At 41.2% G+C, this 25,399-nt stretch overlaps 1 protein-coding gene across 1 annotated transcript; it reads left to right on the top strand.

The window, feature by feature from the left end:
* The first annotated feature begins 2,948 nt into the window (after window positions 1-2,948).
* Window positions 2,949-24,832, top strand: TNFSF11 (TNF superfamily member 11). The gene is made up of 5 exons (XM_079301901.1): window positions 2,949-3,379; window positions 11,483-11,650; window positions 18,058-18,103; window positions 18,187-18,285; window positions 23,384-24,832. Exons 1-5 carry the CDS (start codon window positions 3,161-3,163, stop codon window positions 23,803-23,805), a joined length of 954 nt encoding a protein of 317 aa, XP_079158027.1. The 5' UTR covers window positions 2,949-3,160; the 3' UTR covers window positions 23,806-24,832.
* Window positions 24,833-25,399: the final 567 nt, after the last annotated feature.

The following is a 25,399-nucleotide window of genomic DNA, read 5'->3' on the forward strand; positions in this document are numbered from 1 at the left end:
ATTTTCATGCATATGAACTACTCTTTGAGTCCAAAGTATAGAGGAAATATGAAAACAATTGTAGCTCATTGCTTTGAATTCCATTTGATTATCTTAATCAGTCAAACATTTGAGAGAAAATTGTTTTCTATTTTGGAAGCAAAGGATGATTCTGACCCTATTAAGAGTGTAAGTGGTGACAGAAGCTAAATGATCAGATCAAACAGTCATCAAAGACCAGAAAGACTTGAGAAACAGGGAAACTCAGAAGCCTTTGTCAAATTCATCTGACAGAGTTGCACATTTTGGTTCTCTGGCCCATGTTTGGTCTTGCAGTGTCAGGACTGCAAGGTTAGAGATTGAGTAGTTGTTTTGGGAATATAATTTTCCAACTGGTAACTGGGTGTCACTGTTCTTTCCTAATTAGGTGTCCTGTGGTGGATGTTTGGTTTCACCCACAGAGCTCCCTAGGAGCAGTGAATGCACTTCATGCTGCTTATGGTGTTTCAGAATGCCCATGAGTAGGATCTGTATATTTGGATGGTTCTGCTGGAGCATGTGTTTATCATGAGGGCTGTAGCAATATTTGGGTATGATTTTCCTGAGCTATCTGTCTCTAGCCAGCGTGGTCTGCCAAAATCTGCTTTCAGTGATGGAGCTAATGATAATGAGTGTGGTTTGAAGGGAAGGATGGGTGTTTCTAGGAAAAATAATTTTAAGGTATGATTTTCTTCCAATATAAGCTACAACTTGTTAACATTTTCCAGTATACATTTCTTGCATATTGTGGTATATGATACCCAGTAGGGAATTTCCTCTCTGTATCATAGTAAGTTTGGAAAAGGTTTAGGTGGCTTCTTCAAATATGCGATCCTAGCAGAGTGTCAGTGCTGGATGAGCATCATCTTTAGCTTTCTGAGGGCGTGTCATGAGTGCTTTCCTCAGAGCAAATGAGGTGATGTCTGTGGGCTATATCAGTTTTTCTAGTGTGTTTTGGATAGCTGATGGTTTGTGGAAGGAGGTGTGTTGGTCTGTGGATTTTCTGCATATGGTATTTTGACGGTTGCTATTTTTTATGTTGACCTTGGTGTCTAGAAAGTTGATGCTGATGTAAGTTTTCCAAAGAGTTTGATGGGCAATTCTGGCTGCTGAATTGGTGGTAAAAATCAACAAGGGAATCTAAGTTTTCAGTACAGATTTACGTAGCCCTAGCATACCCTAGGAACCCATGTTGGTTGGGTGGGAAGGTTCGTGTTTTACGCGGGGTGACTCCCGACGAGCCTGATGTCCTGGCGCTTGGATACGAGTACCTGGGTGCTTGCAGTTGCATCTGAGATTTTGTGAGGGTGGAATGGTTTTGGGCAAGCATGAAACAGATGGGCTTGGTTATTCAATGTCAAGAGACTGGCACATATAAGACACTTAGGCATAGGGTTAGAGGTAATGGTTCCTTGGTGGAGCATACGATGGCAATACTAAAGATGGTGCCAGTACAGAAGATAGTGAATGCATCAGTGATCCTGGAGGAAGCATGTTTGTCCAGAGAAAGTGACAAAGTATTTAAAGATGGTGTCTGCAGATCCTCATAGCTCTTCACTGAAAGTCTCCTTCCATTTCCTTCTGCAAGAACCTAGAAGAGCACCTTAAGGTGGTAGGAGCTGACATAAATTCTTTCCATCTTCCTTAGAAAGAAATTTTAATTCCAGAGTAAAAAATCAGGGGTCTTTTTTGAGTTCCTTCTCACAGGAAAACTTAGAAAATCACGTGCTAGCATCACTGATACTATCCTAACTCCTCCTTTACTATCCTAACTCCTCCTTTATCAATTGTTTAATAACCAAGTGGTGACTGGATTTTAAAAACTATATCGATCCTTTAAAAATCCCATTTGTACCTTTTAGAAAAATTCTTTCTGAAAGACTTGTTTTTGTAGACCAATGTAAAATTGATTTAGGAGGGTGCAGCTCACTCTAACATGAGATTATTTTCATAGTTATTTTACAGGTGATAGTGGCTATTTTGTCTTTTTTTTTTCCTAGCAAAGTTGAGACACTGTTACGGGAACACTTCCTCCAATTGGACTACAGACCAATGCTCCAAACAATTCCGAGAATAAAAGAAAGCATTTAAAAAGAAGAAATAGTGGTAGATATTCAAGGTTTGGTTATTCCTCTCAATGACTATGTGGTGGGTGATGTTGAGATGCAGGACCTCTCATCATCATTTCTCAGGTGCTGTCTTGTTGGTGAAGTAATTGCCATTTGCATTATTTCAGTGCTAAACATCAGTTTAAAAAAATGCCTACAAACTGTAGCATGGCTTTATGAAGAAGAGGTTTTGGTATTAATAAACTGAGACATGAAGAGCACCAGATGTTCCTAACCAAGGGTCCAGAAATGTGTGTGTAGCAGGCTGGCAGCATGTGGGAGATGAGAGGCTCTGAGCTGGTTTCACGGGCAGCCAGGTGCCAGCACACCTCTGCCATGTCTTTAATTCATTCCTTCAAAAAGATTGTGAACTGCGCTGCTTCTTTGGACAGCGCAAGCCAACAGCACTTGTGGTCGTTTTAGCCTGGCTTGAAAGAGGAGAGAGACAGGGAGGAGTTGACAGGCGTTTGGTCCCGAGGGAATGGACCCACCAAAGGGGCCGGGGGATGTGCACCCGAGGCGCACGCTGATTTCAGATACCGAGAATTTAGGGGAAAGGGACCCTCCAGATGCAACCAGGGGCTCAGGGAAGCCTCGGCTGACGGTGGCGCGCAGACCTGAGCGGGGCAGAGGTGAGGAGGGGACAGGAGGCGGCGGAGGCAGCGCTGCCCGCGCAGCGCTCACCACGGAGCGGAGCGCAGCGCGGGGCGGAGCAGCCCCACCGCCAGCCCCGGGCGACCTGCCCGGCACCGGGGCACCAGGGGCAGGGGCAGGGGCGGGCCCGACCCGGCCCGACCCGACCCGGGCCGGCGGGGGCCGGTCTGTGCTCGGGGAGGCGAGGCGAGGAGGGGGCGCGGTGATGTGCGCGGCGGCGGGCGGGAGGGAAGAGGAGGAGGGCGGCAGGGGCGCGCCGCCCGGGGCTGATTGGCCGCCCAGTTTATAAGAGGTGCCCGGCCGGGGCGGCGAGGTTGTTTGCCGGCGCTGGGGAGCTCGGCGGAGCCCGTGTGGAGCCGTCGGAGCGGAGCGGAGCTGCGATGCGTCGCGCCAGCCGAGACTACACCAAGTACTTGCGCGGCTCCGAGGAGCTGGGCAGCGGCGCCGCCCACGAGAGCGCCCCGGCCCCGCCGCCGCCCCCGCCGCCCGCGCACCCGCACCCGCCGCCCGCGTCCCGCTCCCTCCTGGCCGCCCTCGTCCTCCTGGGGCTGGGGCAGGTGGTCTGCAGCGTCGCCCTCTTCCTCTACTTCCGAGCGCAGGTAAGCGGGACTGGCGCGGGCGCTTCCCGCTGCGGCGAGTGCGGCCGCCTCGCACCCTGCAGAAGGGGGGAAGGCCCTCGTGTAGGTGCGATCGAGGCGATTTATTAAAGAAAAAACAAAACAAAAAGTTTTAGAGCACACTTAGTGTCTCTGAAGTTGATCCAGTTCTGAGAAGGGTCGGGCCAATGCGCTCCCAGTGCCCTGCCCAGCTTGTGCCATCTCCTGGTCACTGGAGCCGCTCAGGGCGAGGGGTCCCAGGTAGCGCTCCGAGCATCGGGTGCTTTTTGGGGTACAGGGCTTCGCCGCTAGGTTGGACGGGAGGGATGCCCTGACTTCACCTGAAGTTTTGCGGGGCTTTGGTTTTTAATGATGGGCTTTCAGTTTGCCACTGGAGAGAATTTTGACGTTGGGTGTTAGAAGAAGATTCTTCACCCAGAGGGTGGTTGGGCACTGGAACAAGTTCCCCAGGGAAGTGGTTACAGCACCAAGCCTGACAGAGTTCTAGAAGTGTTCGGACGATGCTCTGAGGCACGTGGTAGGATTTTTGGAGATGGTGCTCTGCGGGGTCAGGAGTTGGACTCGATGATTCTTGAGTGCCCCTTCCAACTCCACATGAAATGTTATTCTGTGATACGGCTGAGGTCTCTGGCTGCCGTGAATGTTTCAGCGACAGGAGAAATGGACAAAAAAGGTGATCATACACCACCACTCGGATGGTTTGTCACTCAGGCTGCGCAGGCACGCTGCAGAGGCGCGGGGTCTGTGCTCGTGGGCATCGGCCAGAGGTGCCTGCCGTAGCTCAGGAGGCTTTTTGGGGATTCTGGGGATGTCTGGGAGAGAGCCACCCCTCACCTGGCAGGCCTCAAGTGTGCCGGGATGCACGGGTGTGTCAGAGAGGCAGCGGTGCGTGGCGAGAGGAGCGGGGAGGTGTCGCTGTGGGCACAGATAAGGTGATGAGCGGTTGGGCTTTCGGAGAGAAGAGGCGCCTGCTTCTTGGAAATGGCTCGGCTGCCTGGATTGCCTCGCTGCTGCATAACTCTGACCCTGCAGGGCTGAGCCCTCTCGGAGGAAGTGGGGAGCTGCCAGCTAGTTGGTTCTCAGGGCTAAATGTTAGATTTCTGCTTGGCTTTATTGTCGGATGAGAGTTAGCTCTGTAAATGTGGGTCTGACTGCTGTCATGGAAGTGGTGCTTCTGTTGTGTGTACTTTCCATTTGAAGTCGGCAGAGACTGGAAACTTGTTTCTTTCGGTTTACTTTCTAGGTAGAGGCACTTGATCTTGAGGTAGCAGGCTGGATTTCTTAACTAAGTGCACTCTGAAAGCAGGTGTTGCACAAGTGTATACTCACTTAATCAGATGAGTGACTGTCAAATATACACTAGTGCTGCTAATAATTTATTATAAAGACTAATTCGTATTTTCTTACTGCCAATGGCTTTGTGTTTTCGTTTTTCCAAAAGTAAAATGTAACAGCAATATGGCACTTAGTAAATCATAACTTGTATCTTTCAGAAGAGTGACGTCTAATTTCTGGGACTCATTGTAAAGTAGCTTAAAGCTATTTGTTTGCTTGGCAGTGAAATAAATGAATGCCTGCTTCAGCTTGTGACAGGGCATGTTTTTCACTCCAGATGTTCATGAACCTGAAAAGACATTCTTGTCAAAACATAGCTCAGAGATGCACAGCTACACATTCATTAGGGGGCTCGAGAGCCATTGCAATCAAAACAGCTAATCAAAGTATACCCCCTTATGAAAGATTCTTTCTGATAGGTGCATGTCAGGGTTTCACGTGTGACTGACAAAGGGTAAAAAGAACCATAATGGCTATTTTTCTTCTGCTTCCTTGATTTAAAAAATGGCATGGTTCAGGTGTAGCTCTGCATTTGACAGCTTAATTCTCTTGCTAGTTTCTTGTTCCTGTACATTTGGAGTAGTGTTATTGAATGGAGCCTTTCATAAATTTGAATTTCCAAAACATCTAGAAGAGGTGATATAACTCTATGTAAACTTAACCGAAGTAATTGCCAAAAGAGTTTTCAATGGAAAATAGAACATTAAGTATACTCTGGAACTAAGTACATAATTCACTATAAGAAGATATGATAATTCATATTTGTTCATCATTTCTAATTCTGAAATAAGATAGATGGAAAAACACAGTAGGTCCTGCAGCAATTAGTTATTTCACACTCTTAGAGATTTATTTTATTTAAATGGGACGTGATCAGACAGAAGAGATTTCTGTGAAGTTTGATTTTATTAGGCTATTTACATTTGGATTTTTCGGTGTAAATTTCAGCTAAGTTTGTACTTTAAAAACAGAACTTAATTATTTTTAATTAATTTTGTTAAAATAATGAGGTGTTAGTAGTAGAAGCTGTGCATGAAAAGATTTGAATTATTTGCTTGTTAAATTAAGGAAATGTGAATTAGATTTGGCTGTATAGGCTGATATTAAGAAGTTATGTATCTTAGGAGATCTTTAAAACCTTATCTAAGAGTCTGAGTAAACTCTGACTCAGTTTTACCGCTCACATTTTGTCTGTATTCGCATAAAATCATTTGGGCTGGATCATGACACACTATAAGCTGAGACAATAGTTGAGGTTTTGGTTTTTCCTTAATTTTGTTTATTTTGTGGCTTGAGCATTTGGAATTTCACAAGACACATAACTAAGACTGACACTAGGCTTTCACGGGTAAACACATGTTTGTGGCCAAGAAATAGTGCAGTACCATGTAAGTGAGACAATGAGCTGCTCTGTTGAAAAAGCAACAAGTTTGAATTTTAACGGTATTCTGATACTAGTGTACTGAAATGTAAGAACATTAGCACGTGTTATCCTTGCTTTTTGGTCCATCCTGTGCAGTATACTGAATCCAAGAAATTAAACAATAAAAAAAGGTATTGATATTAAGCATTTATTTCACTTGTACTTTGAGGAATATTTTCTCATTATCTGTAAAAATGCCATGAAAATTTAGTTAAGATACTCAAAGCAGCTGGAAGTCATCACTCAATAGAGACTCATCCACAGCACTAGGTGAGAAAAGTATTTAATTTTGACTGATAAATGCTGAGGTGTAATCTCTAAAAGCTTAGCTTATAAGGTTTTTCTTCTGGCTCATTTCCTTAGTGCACTTAGATCTCAAAAGAGTAGGAATCTGGTCTAACACTGACTGAGCTGGAGGGCAGTGAAGCAAATTGAAAGTGTTCAAACTGAAGTGTGGTGGCTGGGTATGTAATGCCCACAGTTTAGGCCAGACCTCCATGTGTGTGCACTTTTCCCATTAAAAAAAGTTTGTGCATATTTTAAGTATTCTACCAGGTTGGAGAGTTCACACTTGGATAAATGGTGACCTGGAAGCCCAGTTTTTATTGTCATTTCATGCTTTTGTGGAGTTCTGATTTTTCTTGTGGTATGTTTTCAAACGATTACCTTTCAGACTTCAGATGAAGTTTTGTGAGCATTGCAGCTAACAGGAAAAACAGCTTGCTAGGGGTCATAAGAATCTCTCAGAAGCCTGGAAGAACCCCTTCTTGGTGGTTGAGAAAGGTCCTGGATTGCAAAGTGATATTTGATAGTCTGGAAAGTGGTTTAAGTTTGAAAATAAGTACAATATAGATGCTAAACATTTATTATAATGAGTAAATGTATAATGCAATATTGTAACAGTGCACAATTGTTGCAAAATTTGATAGTAAAGATGAGTGGAATGTATTGTCTTTTGAAACCAAACAGTCTTTTTTACATCAGGAAATGGTTTGTAACTCTGGAAGTTCATTTAGTCTCACTCATGATGCTGGAGTCCATTTTGGCTGCCCTGAAGTGGGGGAATAGAGTTCAGAAATGAAACTGGAGTGATGAGAGATGCTGAAACCCAGGGGCACTGAACAGTCTGATCTGATTTCAAGGTCAGGCAAAATAGATATTAAAAAATAAACTAGACACTCCTCTCCTTAGTTTAATTCCTCTGGGTTATTTAGGTTACTTCACACTTTGTAAATCTTTCTTATTTATTTATGATTGCACCTTGATATTTCTTCCAGATATTAAATCTTTAGGACTTTTTGCTGAAGGTGCCCTGCTCTGAAAGTTAGCAAGCTGATTCTGGTATTTCATCTTAATTTTCTTGTTCTTTAGCAGTTCTTCTCAAAACACATTCTTGGGAGTTTTTCTGTGCATCAGTACTTCCCCACAGTCTTGATCTCAGTGCTTGGTAGTGCTTGTTTACAGCCATGGCAGTTCGGTGTGTGTTCTTTGTAAAGAGGTAGGATGCAGGATTTCTGAGAATGCCTTTTCAGGCAAGTGAGCTGATTTTCATAGTTAAATGTGGTGAAGACTATTCTTGAAGGTATTCTTTGAAAAGGTGAGGGCAGCAGGTGGGTTAGCTAGTCCTGAAATCAAAGTTTACTCTTCTCAGTTTTTTCCCTCTGCAGTTTTTTTCAGGGTGGGCTGCACAGTTCCTAGTTGCTTAAACCATCAGCTGCAATGTTTCCATTAAGCCTTCAATCTTTTACCTGTAGGTGCAGAGATGCTGGTTTTGTGTCTTAAGCCTTGAGCAGATAAACTGTAATCTGGGCAAGTGATTCTGTGCAATCTGCAGTTACTGCTGTGATACAGTATTGTGTGCCACATTTGAATGATTGCTGATAGCAGTGAGTCTGTGCTGGCATGATTTGTCATGCTGGACACTGAGGCCTTTACAAATTTCATGGTCTTTGTGCTGTAAAACCTAGTTTTCTTGCCTGTTATTTAGAAAATGTGCTTTAATAAATCCAAAACTGATGGGATGGTAATCTCTGTCTAGTAGAATTATTGATAAAGATTAGTATTTATTGGCAGTTATTTGCTGTAGCTTTCTATGTTCTATTCTGTGATTTGTGTAGAGGGAAGAAGACTCAGATATCCAGATCCTGTTAGAGATATCAGTTCTGTGAGGTCTCAAACAATCCCAGCACAAGAGGTTACATTTGAAATAATGGGTCCTATTTTGGGTCCCTTGGACACCAGACACCTCGGACACCAGAAGTGTAGCAACAAACTGGAAGGTGTCCAGCAGAAAACCACTGTGACAGGTAGGAACCATAAAATAATGGAGAACTGGATTCTTTGGCAAAGAACAGACTAAGGTGAGGAAAGATAATCACTGTTTTTAGCTACCTGTAGACAGGCAGACTCTTCAGAAGCGCACAGCAAAAAAAAAAAAAAAAAAAAAAAAAAAGAAAAAAGAAAGGCATTGTTTCAAGGCAAGCTGTAGCTGGATTAAAAAACCAAGGGTTTTTTTACATACTGGAAGTAGTGAAGTCTTAGAACAGTTTGCCCAGAGAAGCTGAAAGTCTTCATTGATGGACATTCCCCAAAGCTTGTCCAGAAAAGGCCTGACCTGAGTTACAAGTGGGCCCTGCTTCAAGCAGGGAGCTGGACTAGAGATGTCCAAAGGTATCTTCCAACCCAAGTCATTCTGTATTAACTGCCTTCTAACAGCTGTTGGTAAATGTTTTGTGTTGCTTTTTTAAAAAGTTATTTTCTGGGTTGTGAATTGAAGTGGAACATATTCTGAGAGATGCTTTAAGAGTGCAGTTTTACAGTCAGTTAAAGCCAGTGCTGCCTTCCTGTTATTTTGTTCTAATGCTGTACTGACTCCTATGCTTGCCTGATATCTGGGGTGACTTGGTTTTGGGGGACTAATCTTAAAGAGAATTAGGCCAGCAAAAATTCCTCCCTTGTTACTGATTTTGGAGACTGCAATCCAGGAATTAAATTCTGTGGTGAAGGGAGTGAGAGCAGAGAGGTGCTGCTTTAGGTCTCCTTATGCAGTTAATGAGGCTGTACTGCACTAGCTAACCTCAGAAGGCATTAATGTAGGTTCTTAGCACCTAATTCATAGAGCTGCAATGGCTATACACAGATTTCCTTTGGGAATCAGCTGTGTCAGGCCATCATAGGAAGATGTTACTGCTTCCAAGCCATTCTGTAACTCATCACTACCCCTCTGCTCAAAGCTGTGGCATCTTATAATCTTTGGGTAAACCTTCTATGACCTGTTTCATCCAAAGGTGCAGGGATGACTGAGACAGCTAAACCAGGCTACAGGACCTGACACTGGTCTAAATGACTTGGGCAAAGAGCTTTCCATCTGGAGACTTGAGCAGAAGGATGGTGATGGAGGAGGCAGCGTTTGGTACTGCTGTCTGTGCAACAAATGTCTCTCTGCTGTGTGTTAGTGCTGGCTGGCTGCCTGAGTGGTGTAGACTTTAGTTCAGCTCTGTAATCCTAACCTTACACTTTTAAGTTAAGTAGTTTATTTTTAGGGGGTTAGGGAGTTGAATTCCAGTGAACAAATGATATTATTGATTCACTTGGCTGTTTTGTATTGTGTGTAACTTCCTTTTGATATGCTGTTTTGTTCAGCTCTATGTTAAAGGAAACTGAACACTAGACACTGTCCATAATGTCTTGGTATTCTTGCATTGCAATTACAAATAACCTTTTGTAATTCTCAGGTAGAAGTGCTTCTTTCAACTAAAGAAAGATAAAAGTGAATGTTTTTAATAGGCCAGCTGATACACTTAGAGAACCTAGACAAGAGTTTGGGTGCATAAACCCATCTGAAAGCCTGAAGTAAAAGCAGAATAAATGCAAGTTGACAACAATTTCAGGGAGTCCTAGGCCATCTCTGAAAGGTAGTTGCTAATTTCTTCAGTGTAAAGCATCTACAATATGTGGCGAAAAAAAAAAAAGTTCAAATGGTTTAAATAGTTTTTGTGCAATAAAATTCTGTCAAGGTACAATCCTAATCCCTGGATTATCTTCCAGTTTATCTAAGCAATAAAATGCAGGATTTAAAAGTATACTTGATTCAGTCACAAAGACTGATTGCTAAAAATAGCTTGCAGATACTCCAAACTTACCATTCCTTGTCCAATGATGCCAGAGGTGTCTTGTGGTGCAGTTTAATCATCTTTTGGTCTTTGACTGTTGCTGTCTTGGTAACTATTTCACACAGCAGTATCTCTTTGCCACTCTCATGGTTTAATCCCAGCTGGCAACTAAATCTCAGACAGCTGCTCACTCCCTGATGGGATTATGGAGAGAATTGGAAGAGTAAAAGTGAGAATTTGTGGGTTGAGATATAAAGGAAGTTTAAAAGGTAAAGAAAAAGCTGCACACACAAACAAAGCAGAATATGAAGGCAGGTGTTCAACTATTCCTAGGACAGCAGGACTCCACAACACATAAAGTGATTTGGGAAGACAAATGCCATCATTCCAAATATCTCCCCTTTCCTACTTCTTCCTGCACCTTTATGTACTGAGCATGATGCCATATGGTCTGGGATATCCCTTTGGCCAGTTCTGGTCAGCTGTCCAGGTTGTGTCCCCTCCCAGCTCCTTGTGCACCCCCAGCCCTCTCTCTGGTGGGGTGAGAGGCAGAAAGGGCCCTGACTCAGTGTCAGCCCTGCTCAGCTGGAACAAACACATCCCTCTGTTACCAACACTGTTTTGGTCACAAATCCAAAACACAGCCCCATACCAGCTACAGTGAAAAAAATAAACTCTATCCACAGTGAGCACATCCATAAAACAGTTTCAGTGATAGCTGACTGACAGCTTCAGTGATATAATTTCAGTGATAAAATGGTTTCAGAGATGACTTGTTTCTCCTCTCCCCAAGTTTCTCTACTTGACATTCATGTGTCATCTTACAAACAATAGCTGTTGAGGTGGGATAACTGTATATGTTTCCTGCTAAAATAACTGTGATATTGCCCTGAGTGCTTGAAATACAGAATTCAATATTATTGACTTTGCCATAAGAACGGAATTTATCTTTTAACTTTTGAAAGTCACAAATCTAGTTTTAAGCTAATGAAATAGGCAGCACCAGAAGATAATTCATTCTCCTATCTCACTTGTTTTTTGGTTTTTTTGGGGTTTTTTTTTTATGAAATAAACACTTGAGTTGGGAGCTTTTTCTCTCTACATTGTTTATAATGAGAATTTAGATAATAAACTTAGCCAGGGGCTGAACTTTTAGATGGTTGAAAAGTGTCTCTGACACTTAGAACTGTGGTTGTGCTTATGTTTTTGTTTCAGATGGACCCTACTAGAATTTCAAAAGAACATGCACACTGTGTCAGAACACTTTTTGGACACCAAGAAAGTACAGATTTGCATGATGCCTCCTTTGAAAGTCAAGAAGCGAAGCTAATTCCAGAATCCTGTAGAAGTGTGAAACAGGCTCTCCAAAGGGCTGTGCAGAGGGTAAGTGGCACAGAAAATCTGTTTCTTTATTCCATGTTCCTGTTGAAATGAAAACAGTTTTTTCCAAATCTGTATTCAGAGGTAATTTCTAGAAATTATTTCCTGGTGTTTGAATACCACCTGAAGTTTTATCCAGGATTATATTGTATTTGGTAGTGGCTAACCAATTCTGTATTCAAGACCATTTTATTTATTTTTTTATTTTTAAGAAAGGAAGATTTGAAGATGTACTAAGAAAACTGATTGAAGTTAGGTGATTAGCTATTCTGACATTTGAATGTGCCTCAATAGTTGTCATTTATGCTAATGTTTGTAAAGATTTTCCAACACTTTGGATATTCGTAACAAGGGTCAGTTTCACCTTCTTTTTAAAGTAATTTCCCAGACAAGTTTCTCTTAAGTCAAGACCATCAGCAAGCAAAGTATTGCTTGAAAGAGAAGGAGATAACATTTGCTCTTGTTTCTTACTCTGTCTGGAGTCCAAAATGAGGACCAGTTCCTGCTTTGGTTTTGCTCTCTTTGCCAATTCTGTGTTCTTTGCAGACCATTCTCACACTGGCAGAAGACCTACTTTGCCATAGCATGATAACTGGGTGGTCTTTGCCCAGGAATTGAGAATGACAGCTTGTTCCCAAACACAAATGACCAAAAAAGTCAGCCCTAATGAAGAAGCCTAAGCAAGCTGGAAATATGCCACCATTCCCTTTTACTGCAGTTACTGCCTTTGATCTCTTTTTGTGTTCATGATAGTGTTTAGTGCTAATTATGGGTTGTGTAATAGATGGATGTCTGCTATGGTATTTGGTTTTCCTGGCTTATCAGGCCCATTACAACTTTACTGCCTCACATCTGCATAGGACTGGCAGTTTTTTCATTAAGGGTCCTACATCAGATTTGAGCTGTACACACATATGCTTTAGCATGAGCTGTACTTGGGTTAAATTTACAGCATTTGAATTGTGTTAATGTGATGTTTGCTTTTAACAGAGAATTCTAAGGGACAGATCTTTTTGTGAACAAAACACAGAGAGACACAGTCCCTTTTTGTCTTGTCCCCTTTGCTAGGCATCTCCTTCAAGATCTTAAGGGGGAAACAAAGGTGTATGTCTGTAGGATTAGTTTTTTCCTCCTGCATTTTACAGAGCTTCTCAGCTGTATGTGCTGTGTGCTGGGCTGCTCATTCACTCATGACAGAGTAAGGAGCTTGTTACAGTAAGTCAATGGGGAGTCCTGTGTTCTGGTCATTTGCTGCTGGTTACTCAACAAAGGCACTGGCTTTAGCTGAGGCTTTATATCCTGCCAGTCTGGATGGAGGTTAGATGCTGCAATGTCCGTGGCCAGGATAAGTAGTGAGTAGGGATAACTTTTTTGGCTGATGACCATTAGTTTGAGAACAATAAAATTTCCCTTGCCAAAGTAGTTAGACTCTGAATGCAGTGGAGTTTATTAAGCAGCTGCACCAGTGGTCTGGATGCTTTGTCATCTTGTATCAATGACAGAGAAAAAAATAGGAAGGTGGTGACCTGAGGCTTTTTGCATCTTTTGGGTACATCAGAGAAGTGAAAGTAACAGTGTCAAGGCAGAATTATACTTTATCATCATCTGTAAATTCTGCCTTTGTCACCCTGCAGAGTGGAGATGCAGCTGTAACTTAGTTGCAGTTGTATTACTCCCTTTTGTGTGTTTTCAGCTAATGTGAGTTCAAGGAGGTTTCCTGTTGTCTATGATTTTTTCACTTTCCTTAAGGAGAATCTAAAGAATCTAACTTTTGTGCGTTTTAAGAACCGGTATCCTTACTTGAACTGGCAGCATGCTAAGTGACCAAAATGGAACACTTCAAAATACCATTTATGTTTTTTGATTTTTCAATATATTGTATTTTGCGATTTGAACTGGTCAGGAAATGAAAATAGGCAAATTTCTTTTGCTCAGGTTTATGGTCTGGTTACAGCTTCAAACTTCCTGCATCAGTTTTCATCGGTTTTCTTTGCACACCTGTGGACAGAGTGCTTAAATGTAAAGCAGGGATTGATGTTGAAAATGAAAGTGCTCTTATAAAAACCAGTGTAGTAGGGCTGCAAGGTTCAGTCTAGAAGTACTTATCTCCTGAAAAAATACTGAAGTTTTTTTCTTTTAATAAGAATCTAATGATTGATTCCTTAACATGTTCCATGATAAAAATTCTGCTAAAGGAGCAGCTTACTAAGTAGAGAGCATATTTTCAATTTTGCATATAAACTTTCAAGCAGACAAATAATATACTTTCCTAGCCAGTCTGTTTGCTTAATTTTTTTCCATGTAACCCTAAAAAGCTTTTGGCAGTCCAGATGCTCTAACCACAGTCCTTATGAAGTCTGTTATGAGCCTGAAGTAGAAAGGACTACAAACATATCTTGGGTCAATCCATAAGTAACTTTGCTTGGCAGTGCTCCCAGCTTCTAGCTGCTTGTGGAGTTCAGGCATAAGCTTTTCTCCCACATGGCAACAGAGTGCTTTGTAGACCTCCAGGGCAGCATTTATAAAGAAGTCTATATACTTAGCAGACATTTAAAGAGCACATAGTCCTTGGACCAAGTAAAGGTTTCACAAGTGATTGCTGTAAGTTGTTAAAATGTCACCTACAATTTTGTATGTTTCTATCCTATAGTCTTATATGCCTTTTTTTTTTTTTTTTTCCCCTCCAAGCTACTCATTTGGAGAGAGGCTTTATTGCTGGTCTCTAAACTACAGTTTGATGAATATAGGTTCATGTACTTTCTATTTCACTTCCTTCCTGATCAGCATTCTTCAAATTGCTGAATTTTCGGCTAGAGAATCAGATACTTCTTGCTGGTATAAGCTGTACTTAAAGCACTTGGTGATAAAAAAAAATCAAGTGCATAAAGAAGCTTTAAGACAATATCTGAAGCAATAAGTGACTGTCCAAGAGTTCTCTTCTCATTGGTCCTGAAAGGCTACTTGGAGCTGCTCAAAGTAGATACTAAGATATTTAGATAAAAACTAAAGCAGACTAAAAACCTTTCACAAATGCCATGTCTTCTGGTGTAGCCTTGTCTCTGCATCCTCAGCATTGGACATAACTTCAAAGGTAGCAGTTATTTTTGCAACCTGCTGTGGATGAGGTAAAGAGTAGTTCTCAACTTTCCAGGTACTTAAAACATGTTTTTTAGCTTTAAATGAGAAAGTTTTGGAGCTTCTTAGTGGCCTCTTAATTTTTTATTTGGGTGAAGGGAAGACATGTTTTTCATTTTTGTGACTAACTCCTTGTCTGTTGTTTAAACAGTGTGTGTATGGAGGAGGTTGGAATGTGGGAAGCAGGCCAGCAGAGTTGACTTGGTGGGCAGTGAGCAAATGACAAAGGTGTACAAGTGCAGCTTGTCATAAGATTAAGAGTGGGGTGATTTTTGTGTACAGTTCTGCTAAAAATAACTGAACAGCTTGATAGCACACACAGTTCTGTGGATGGCAGTCTTAAGAGAAGCTGCTGGTAATGTTTTGTCAGCAGTTTTCATGCCATTATAGCAGTGTCTTAGTCACGGGTTCTGTTGAGCTGTTTCTGCCTCCTTAATGAGCCTCTACATTGTGAGTAATTGAGACACCTAAGAACATTCAGGAGCTGAGAAACGCAGTTGATACTTTGGTGATTTGAGAAATCACAGCTCTTGATTCCTTGCAGTAAGAATCCCAGGGGATTTTATAATCTCATTAAGAGGCTACTGTCAAACATTCACTGAAAAATGTCCTTTAGGGTCAGAAGCAAATGCACAGTTAAATGCTTTTCTGAGGTAGGCTGTGTATCAACACCTTGGACCTGTATGAATATGAAGTAAAAGAAAAGCCAAAACGTTTAACTGCATATTCTTTAGGAGGAAGCCTACAACTCTGTTTCTGTTTTCTAGGGACTAGTTAATGTGTTCTGTCTTCATTTTGGAAGCTGGGACAACATGACAGAAATAATATCAAACTTTCATGAAGCTGGTCAGAATCAAGTAAAGAACTTGACACTAGTCCAGAGTTTAGAGAACTGCTGGAGGATTTTGTTTTGTGGCCACAGATTTGTTCACTTCCGATCCAATGATAAGGTCATGGAAGAGTCAAGGAACAATTGGCTCAAACCCCTCCAGTCTTGGTGTTATTAGTGCCATGATCTAACCAGCTGGGCTAATGATGAGCTCCAGACAAGCAGAGTTGTGGAACCAAGTCTTCCTGGGTAGCTGTCCTGCTCACTGTGTGGTCAAGCTGCAGATGAACAGCACCACCACCAGTTAGAAGGAGAGCAGCTCAGACTGATTTCATGAGGACTAGAGCCATTCTCTATGGAAGATGAGCTGAGTCAGGCTGCTGGGTCTCAGAAGGTGAGGCTTAAGTTAGAGCATTTTTGGAAATGTGCAGAAGCAGAACTGAATGCTCCTAAGAAAAGTGTAAGCTAAAAGTAGAATAACAGTCAACCACTTCAGGTCTTTCAAGGGCTGGACAATTATGAACCATGGGATTTATTTATTTATTTATAGTACCAAATCTAGATAGAAGAAGATTAAAATGCACATGGTTCTTTTGCTCAGTAGGCTTTCCAGGCAAGTACATTATTACGTCCTCCCAAAGGAAAGGATATTAAAACAAACTCCTCATCTGAGAAGTTTCTGCTGAGGAAGCAAGAAAACAAGCATGTCTCTCCTTCAAGGAAGAAAGGGTTGGGATGGGTGTGCTATAATAATCTGAGAGTGTGGTCTATCTCCCAGGCCCTTCTTGCCTTATGTCCTGTTCTCTTCAGAGGCTTTTGCCATTTTTCTCAGCACCTGGTACTTGCATTCTCTTGCCATCTTCCTATTTCCTGTTCAAGTGTGGCTAGTGGCTGATGCTGACATGCAGCTCCTAGAATTGAGCTCCATTTTCATGCTCCTGGAACTGATAATGAAGTAGGAAGATCAGAGAGGCAAAACGAATGTAAATGTGGGAAGCGGATGTGAGTTTTGCTGCTTCTGAAGTTGTGATTCTTCTGCTTCTCATCTCTACAGCAAAAAGCATCTTCATGATTCTTATCTATGAAATCAGCATATCTCAGCTGAAATAGTATGCTTTGATAGTCATACTACAACTTCCATACTGCTGTGGCTTTTCATTTTGGTTTAGCATTTAAACATCTACTGAAAGGGAAAAGTGAGAGTAATAAATGCACCAGCCGAGGTACTACATATTTCACTGCAGTTGCAAAACTACATAAAAGCAGGGCTTCAGGTGTTTTCAGAGCAGGATTTCAAATTCTGAAACACCCCAGTGATTGAGAGCACAGTGGGACTTGGCTGATCTGGCCAAATCTGAGACATATTTCATATACATGGATTGAATTAGGAAAGCAGCAGTGTGCATGGCATAAAGATGAAACAAAGGACCACTCTTAGGTTTCAGAGGACATGACTTGTTATCTTCAGCAAGATGTTTCCTTCTACTAAACACCTTCTTGCCAGCTACATGGTATGAGGTATTCAGAATAACAAGAATATCACCCCTCATTTTTAGAAAACAGATGGAGAGTCATAGGGAAAAGGGAGACAGAACTGAGGGTTGAGCTTAATACTGAGACTCAGTCTATGCTTGTAACAAGAATAGGCTGCTTAAATTTTTGAAATCTGCTGTTTGTCTCTTTCTCAAGAGGAGTACAGATGAGAATGATTCAAAGAAAAGCTTTTTGTGGTGCCTCATGCCTGCATTTTGTGCTGTTCTTGGGTTTGAGTAGCATAGTTTTCATTTGTGTTAAATTTTATCTGCATCTTTAAAGAATTACATACTTTCCAAGTGTGGCCCCCAGTCCCTGTGGATCCAGTGTGGATGTTACTTAATCCTTCAGTTCCTGCATACCTTGTTAGGAGTAAGCCTTGATTGTAAAGCCCTGTAGCCTTCCCTGTTGGTGGCCAAGTGTGAGGCATGGGGGTTTTCATTCACTTCATCACAAATGAAATTCAGAACTTAGCTATCCTTAGTGTGATTACACAGTAGTTCCTGTATACAAAAGGCCTCTTTCTTTGCCTTTAGACTCCAGGTAATTAAATCAGTTTAAATTGCACTGTTTGATGCGATGCCTTCTTATCAATCATTGTTCCATTATACTTAGAGAAATATTCCAGGTACAGTGAGTAGAAAAGGTTTTAAATGTGCTGTCACCACTATTTCAGTAAATAATGCAGTGATCATACATACTATCATTTCTATCTACCTTTATTAGCACTAGCAAATTACAGAAGTAATTTGTGTATGCCTGTTCATATATTATTATTTACATGGTTCATATCCCAGACATCTGAATGTGCTGCAGTGTCCCCAGATACATGCACAGAGTATTGTAAGTGTGCAAACTAAACATTGTTACAGAACAAAGAAAACATCACAGCAATATCTCCTTCTCATTTTAGGAAGTCCAGCGTGCTATGGGAAGAATGCCACCAAGACCAGAAAAAGGTAGGTATTGGTTTATGAATAAGAAATATTTTAGTTCCACTAAAAATTGTCTTTTTGGAATAATGCAATTATTTTATCTCTAGCTGCAATGGAAGCATTAGGACTTGAACTGTACAGAAGGAACAAACCTGAGAAGCAGCCATTTGCCCATCTCATTATTGATGATAAGAATATTCCATCTGGTAAGTTCAATTTTTAAGTGAATACTTCCCATACTAATATAAATGTATTGAAAGTGAAGTATATGAAGATAGTTCAGCAAAACAGCAACAGACTGGGACTTCAGAAATGGCTTTTGATAATGAGATTAAAATGGATGCATGAAAGGATTTTAGAGGCAGCAGGGGTAGTACTAAAAGCAGGATGTTGATGCTCCCCTTTGTATCAGTCTCATGCTGAATGGCCTGTATTTTAAATTACCACTTTTCATGATCAGCCTCTAGAGGGGCATGGCCTGGCCCTTTGTGCTGTCTCCAGGGTGGAAAGATCTACATTGAATGCTCTCCTCTGAAGTTTTCCATTTTCCTTTGGCCTGTAGGGCCCATCAGGAATTTTTGCTCCCACTGGACACCAGCCTGGGGGATGCATGCATACACACAAACACATACCAGCACAAACATTGCCTGAGATACTGAGTAGGGGGAAAAAATTGTTCTTGTGGCTTTTATCTGCCCCTGTGGTAAGAGGATGGCATTCTTTTATCTCACCAGAGCTCTTATTTTTTTACACACAAGTATTCAGATAGCTTTGGGAAAATCCTTGCTAGTACAATATCAGGAAACAAGACATGAGTCTGCCTTGGAACACTCTCCAGAGGAAAAGATTCATTCCTAAAATTTCAAGATAATGTTAGAACAGCTTTAGTTTTTGCCCTGGGGCACTGTCAGTTGAGATTTTTCACTGTATTCTCAATGTTATATTCTCAGTTGGTGTGGTAAAAGTAAACCGGAGTTTTTTCTGAAGCTATTAGGTGGAGGATCTTAAGGGGTGTATTGATCACCACAGTCTTCTTTCTGTGAAAATTTATACATTCTGCAGGACTGAACTCATTGTTAATTGAGCTATGCACATTGCTTTTCTGTTTTATATAACCAAACCAAAGGGGAATGGTGTGTTGAGACTTGAAATCTGAGATTTTAGCAGCCTGCATAGTAATACCTTGCTCTTGCTCTATTTAAGGACAAAGCACTTCTGTACAGCTCCTTGCCTGGAGGGATAGGATTCTTTCAAGTGCATTGGCATTGCCACAATCCAGAGTTTAAACAGCTTGTCAGATGGCAGTCAGAATTTCCACAAGCTTTCTTGTTAGCTGAAATGCCTCCTGACAAGCTTTTATTTTAGTCAGATTTTGGCTTTGGCCTACTTCTACAATAGGTTAATAGAAGATTTGCTATCAGTAAACCTGCCTTAGCATTTTATCTTTGGAAGGTTTCGGTTAATTTGCTAGTCATAGAAACAGATCACTTATCTGTAGAACTGTAGTGTAATGTCAGTGTCAGTCTGTGAAATCCACCATTTTCTGTGTGGAATTTATTTGCTGCTTACCTGGATGTTGCTGGAAAGTGTAATTTTACAGCTGTAATTTACAGCAGCTGATAATTTTTACAGTTGTGCATTGCTGCATTAACCTTCAAGGGAGTGGCTCAGCTCATCTGTGGGTAATGGCCAGGGAGACATTGTTCTTTTTTTTGCTGCAGATCAACTCCTTAGCAATGTGATGAGCTGCACGTGTGCTGCCTTCTGATCTGGCTTTTGCCTCTTTTGGAAGGGCACTGTCAGGAGTTAATCCATGAGCAGAGCTTCTGCAGCCCTTGTGGGCATTGCAGCTGTGAGGGGCTGCATCCTTAGGGACAGTGGGAACCCTGAACCTGCTGGTTGTGAGGCTCTTTAATATTATTCTCACTGGCATGAGGCATGCCCACTTGGCTGGCTAGCACAGAGATTAGTGACAGGCATAAAGAAAGAAAAATTTGCCTGAGGGATCACCAGGAGGTTTTCCTCTCCTATCTTGTTTTCTCTGACTGCAAATGGCAATTTCTATTTTCTTCCCCTGGTTTTTTTACCCTGCATGTCTGAAATCCACCTAAATTGTTTTCTGCCATCCCTGAGTGGACAGATCTGTTCTTTAGTATTTTAAGGTTCTCTGCTGTCATCACACTCATCCAGAATAAACAGTGCCAGAAAAAAAAAGTCTTCATCACTGTCAAACAGGAATTTAAGCAGTTTTCTACTGAGCACCCTTCAGGAAGGGGCATTGAGCAGTGTCTGTGAGAGAACATTATGCTGTGTCCTGGCTCACAATAGTGTCAGGCTTCAAGTGGACTTTTGCAGCTGGGGGGATAGTGCAAGGGAGGGGGGAAAATAACCTTTCCCAGATCTTGGTGTCCCCACCCACCATTTGGCACAGAAGCTGTAGTGGTTTGGCTTGCTGTGTGTATTTTTTAAGTTTGCTGTCTTAGGTTAGAGCTGGATGCCTGCTGGTTGGTTTTTTACCAGAGCTCACTATAAATGCTACCTAGGTTTTAAACAAAAACAGTGAATTTTGGTTTATAAATTGATTACAGAAATTAGTCACAGTTTAAAGGGGAAAATTGCAAACAGAAATAAATATAAATGTTAAATATGTCATTTGGGGTCAGAATTGATACCCTTAGCTGTCTAAGGAAATGCTGTAGTATTCTGAGCTATTTACAGCTGCAGGTTTGACTTAACTGCCCTTTGCCTCCAAAAGACTTCTTAGAGCAAATAGTACTTTGGGCCTCTTTTTCTGGCTTTATTTATACCTGAAAGCTACTAGGATGCAAACAAATTATTAAAACAGGGCTCCTTTCTCCTCTGTTGCCTTCACACCATCTTCCTTCTTGCTATTTAATTTTATTTAACTCATTTGTATTAGTCTTAATTCAAGCTCACAAAAAAACAAATTATTGTTTTTATTTATCTTCAGTTTTGAGAAAGAGCATGCATTATTTTGAATTCTTAAGTAATGCTTTTTACCCTGCCTGGAAGGCTATTTTGCTCATTTTCCCCCAGACACTTCCTTCTCTGTCAACAGGATTTACCTTGTTTTTTTCATGGTTCCAAAGTAAATTATTTCACAGGAGATACTGTATTGCAGCAGTTCTGACAGTCTCATGACTTGGGTTGTGTCAGAGTTTCTGATATGTAATGTTCATGGACTTATATGCTCCAGTTTCTGCACTTCCTGTGTTTCAGGGCACTGATTGTTTTGATGTCTCCAAATCTGGGTGTGTAACCCAGTGTAACCCACAAGTGCTGAGAATCTGATTGCTCCTTCCGCTACAGGTTACCTGGAGTAACTGCTACCAGAGCATCTTTGTGCTGTGCTGCTGGCTGTGGCATGGCTCTTCTGGAGCTCTGAATTGTGGCAAAAAGCCTGTCAGCACACATGATTATAGCAGTATGATCTAGTTTGGAAGAGGCTTCCAGAAGTTATCTGTACAATTCCTTTGCTCAAAACAGAGAGGGTCATCTCCCATCATCTCTTGCCCAGTTCCCCTGAATATCCAAATAGTGTAAACAAATTCACCCAGAGCCCCTGTCTCAAGTACAAACAACTGTGGCACCTGTTTGCTCTCTTTTCCCTTCAGCAGAATTTCTTCCCACTGAGGATTTCTTTAAAATTTCAGCTTGACTGGCTACTAAAAGGTTGACTTGTCAGGTAAATAAAATTTGCCTAGCAACTGCCTGGTGTGCCACCGGGCAGTCATGGCATGCCTTGTTGTTCCATCATAGCTGTGCATTCCTGTCCTGTATCTAATGTGCCTGTCCTTTGATCCAGGCAGTGATTTCTTGCCTGTCCTCATCTTGAAGGTAGCCCACCCTCCATAGAGCAATATTTCTCTAAGACTTAATGCTGTGCAAATGAAGTTCTGTAATTTCAGCTGTTCCTGGGGCTTCAGAGGTGCATTTTGATGCCCCTAACTCAGCAAATCTTGCAGGTGAATAATTGCAGGCTGAGACTTAAGATCTTGGTGTCTCTTCCAGTTAATTGATGAGTTTCAGATGGTTGTTTTAAAGCACTGCAGAGAAGATGGCTTCTCTGTCTGGTTTTGCTTTCATAATTTCTGCCTGGCTGCACTAGACCCATAGAAGAGCAGCTACTTGACACTGCCTTTGACAGTGCTTTTGCTTAAATCTTTGTGGAAGAACACCAGAAGGTTTTTGTTCTGGGCTGCTGTTAAATTATTCCTCTCACATGGAAAAGCTGCTTGCCCTTGGCAGTTAGGGAAGACTCATCTCTCAAGTTCCCCTGTTCCTACTTCCCCTCCCTATCTGCACAGACCTGGGAGGGTTCCTGAGGCATGCTTTGTGCATGCTTGGAGGAGAGGGCACTGTGCCCTGCTGTGTGCCATGGAAAGTTTGCTGAGGATGGGCTGTTCTGGTTTATTGGGAGAATAAGGTGCTGGATATTTCAAGCATGTGTTTAGATGCCCTGGGAGGCTGAGGTGTGAAGTCCTTTGGTACCTGTATGAGCCCATTGCTGTGGGAGGGAGCAAGTGGAGTCAGTCTTGTGTGCTGGGAATTGCTAGTGGTTAGAAGGACAAGTTGGCTACCTCACATCTGTTGAGTTATGCCCTGGGTATTACCCTGAATAATAGAATGTTAGTGGCTTGTGCCTATCAGGAAGTTTGTCATAAATAATTGAAGTGCTGTGTAAAGTCTAGGCAGCTTAGTGTGTAGTACTAAAGATGCACAATTGTACTGACTTTTCCCCATTTTTTTGGTGTCGTCAAATGAAGATATATTTACCTTTCTACCACTACAGTCATACATACATAATGTATGGAAGGTTTCATAAGCTTTCTCTGCTGGGAGTTGTCAGTTCAGTGGGTTTTCTCAGAATTTTGGTTATTCCTTGTCAACTTAAAGACCAAAACCAAGTTTTTCAAATTTCTCTCAACTGTTTGTAACCTGAATAAAGTTTTAGTTGGAGTAGAATGTCTATGCAGAGCTTGTTGCATGGTTTTTTGGTGTAATCAAACTATAGTTCAAGAAACTGTTTCATACCACAGTCCACTAGTCGTTCTGCTGGGAGGGCAGTTATAAATACTAAGCAAAATATGGGAGTGTATGATGAAAAGAGGAGATTTTGTTAGCAATTTTTATCGTAATTGTTTCGCATTAGCTTTAGCTATAGAATTTTAGCTGCTATTGATTCTAAAAACATAGAGATTGTTTTCTAAATGTTGAGGTTTGTCAAATGTTTATAAATAATCCTCTCTTTTTTTTTTTTTTTTTTTTTTTTTTTATCTCCAGGAACTCGCAAAGTGAACCTCACATCCTGGCATCATGACAAAGGCCAAGCAAACTTATCAAATATGACATTCAGTGATGGAAAACTAATTGTTAATCAAGATGGATTTTACTACCTTTATGCCAATATTTGTTTTAGACATCATGAAACTTCAGGAAACTTGACTAAAAGAGGGCTTCAGTTGATGGTGTATGTGATTAAGACAAACCTTAAAATAAGACGCTTTGATGTGTTGATGAAGGGAGGAAGCACCAAATACTGGTCAGGGAATTCAGAATTTCATTTTTATTCTGTAAATGTAGGGGGGTTTTTTAAACTAAAATCTGGTGAAATGATAAGTATCCAGGTATCAAACCCATTGCTACTGGATTCTTCACAAGAAGCAACTTACTTTGGAGCGTTTAAAGTTAGAGATTTAGATTGAACCTTTCTTTAGCACACTGAAAATTAGTAGAGTTTTTAGTTGTCCAGAAAGAACTTGAAGAACTGAAAATCTTCTGCAACCCAATTAGATCTGTATAAGCCATATATCTCTAAAGACACATTTTTGTCCCATGCAGACTCCAGCTGGAGTCCTGCAAATACACGGAAGGGCAAAATTACACAGTTCTCTTGATTCAGTCTTAAAGCAATTTTACTTCATTTGTCTCCACTGGCCTCACTAGAGTCATTGTGCTTTTTGCATTGGTGTAGTTGAAATCAAACAATATTATTGAGCTCCTGTTTCCAAGTTCTGCCCTGATTACCCTCACCAGTTTTGGTGCAAATATAGGGCATGACAGAACCTGGCTCCCAACTTGCATTTAGGGCTCAGTTTTGCTTGGGGTTGAGTGTTCTGACCCTGAGACAGCAAAGATCATCAAAGTGTGACTAATCCCCTTGCATTTGATGTGGCTTCTCAGATGCTGAGTTAGGTCTGATTTTGCTTTGCTGGATTAGGGTTGGAGAGCTCAGACCATGGCAGAAATGGGTTTGAGAACACCTAAACAGTCCAACTTAACTGTTACCTGATTAATAGGGCCATTCCAGGAAGAATGGAGATCATCTGGCCTTGCAGTTCTAAAAAATTAATTACAGGTCATATTATTATTGTTGCACAGTTAATTGCAAATATGGATTGCCAAAATACAGCGTGCCTTTAAAGTATTACTTTGTGCCAAAACCTGCAAATACATTTTTTAAACAAAAAGTATGTATTTTTATATTCTGTAATATCTAAAGTTATATTTCAGGTGTAATGTTTTGTGTAAAGAAAATGTAAATTATATTGTCCTATAGTATTTGATACAAAATATTTAAAATCTCTTGCTGTTTGTATATTTAATGTTTTAAACTGTTTTTATGTACAGACATGTTAAACTGGTGCACTTTTTAATCCCAATGGGAAAAAATGCAGCTATAAGAGGTTGTTTGCAAATAGCAAATGTAATATATATCTTTGTTCTTCTTAACTTAATAGATTTCTTTTAAACATGTCAGTTTTAAGGGAGGCAAAATCACACCAATGCCATGAGTAATTACCCCAGAATGCTGGTCACTGGGTGCCTTTCAAACCTGGAGGGTAATTAAGCTGGCATTATGTAAAAATTAAATTTTAAAAAATTAGTACACAGTAAGCCCCAGAAATGTTTTAGGGGTATTTATAGTTACTGAACAGGCATGTTTTCCTACAACAAAATCTGCCAGTGTTAAATTCTGCAATTGAACAGTAACATTTTTTAGCTTAGTTTCCTGAAAAGTGAAGCTTATGTCATTGCATTGCCTGTTCTTGTCTCCCACTGTAGCTTTTAAAGCTCTGCACCCTTCTGCCAGCTTTGGCAGATGAGTGGCAGAGTTAAGAGATATTCTTGCAGGTTTTATGAGGACAGACAGCTGAGAACAACTCAGCCATTTATACATTACTTGTCAGTGGCTGGCCACTGCTCATTTTAGCCAAGAGATTCACTGGGGGGACTCCTGCAGTGTGAGCTTGTACAGTGCTTGGCCAAGAGAGGAGGGTGGGTGGAAGCTGAGGGTGG

This window comes from Erithacus rubecula, assembly GCF_903797595.1.
Source record: "Erithacus rubecula genome assembly, chromosome: 1".
Classification (NCBI taxonomy): Eukaryota; Metazoa; Chordata; class Aves; order Passeriformes; family Muscicapidae; genus Erithacus; species Erithacus rubecula.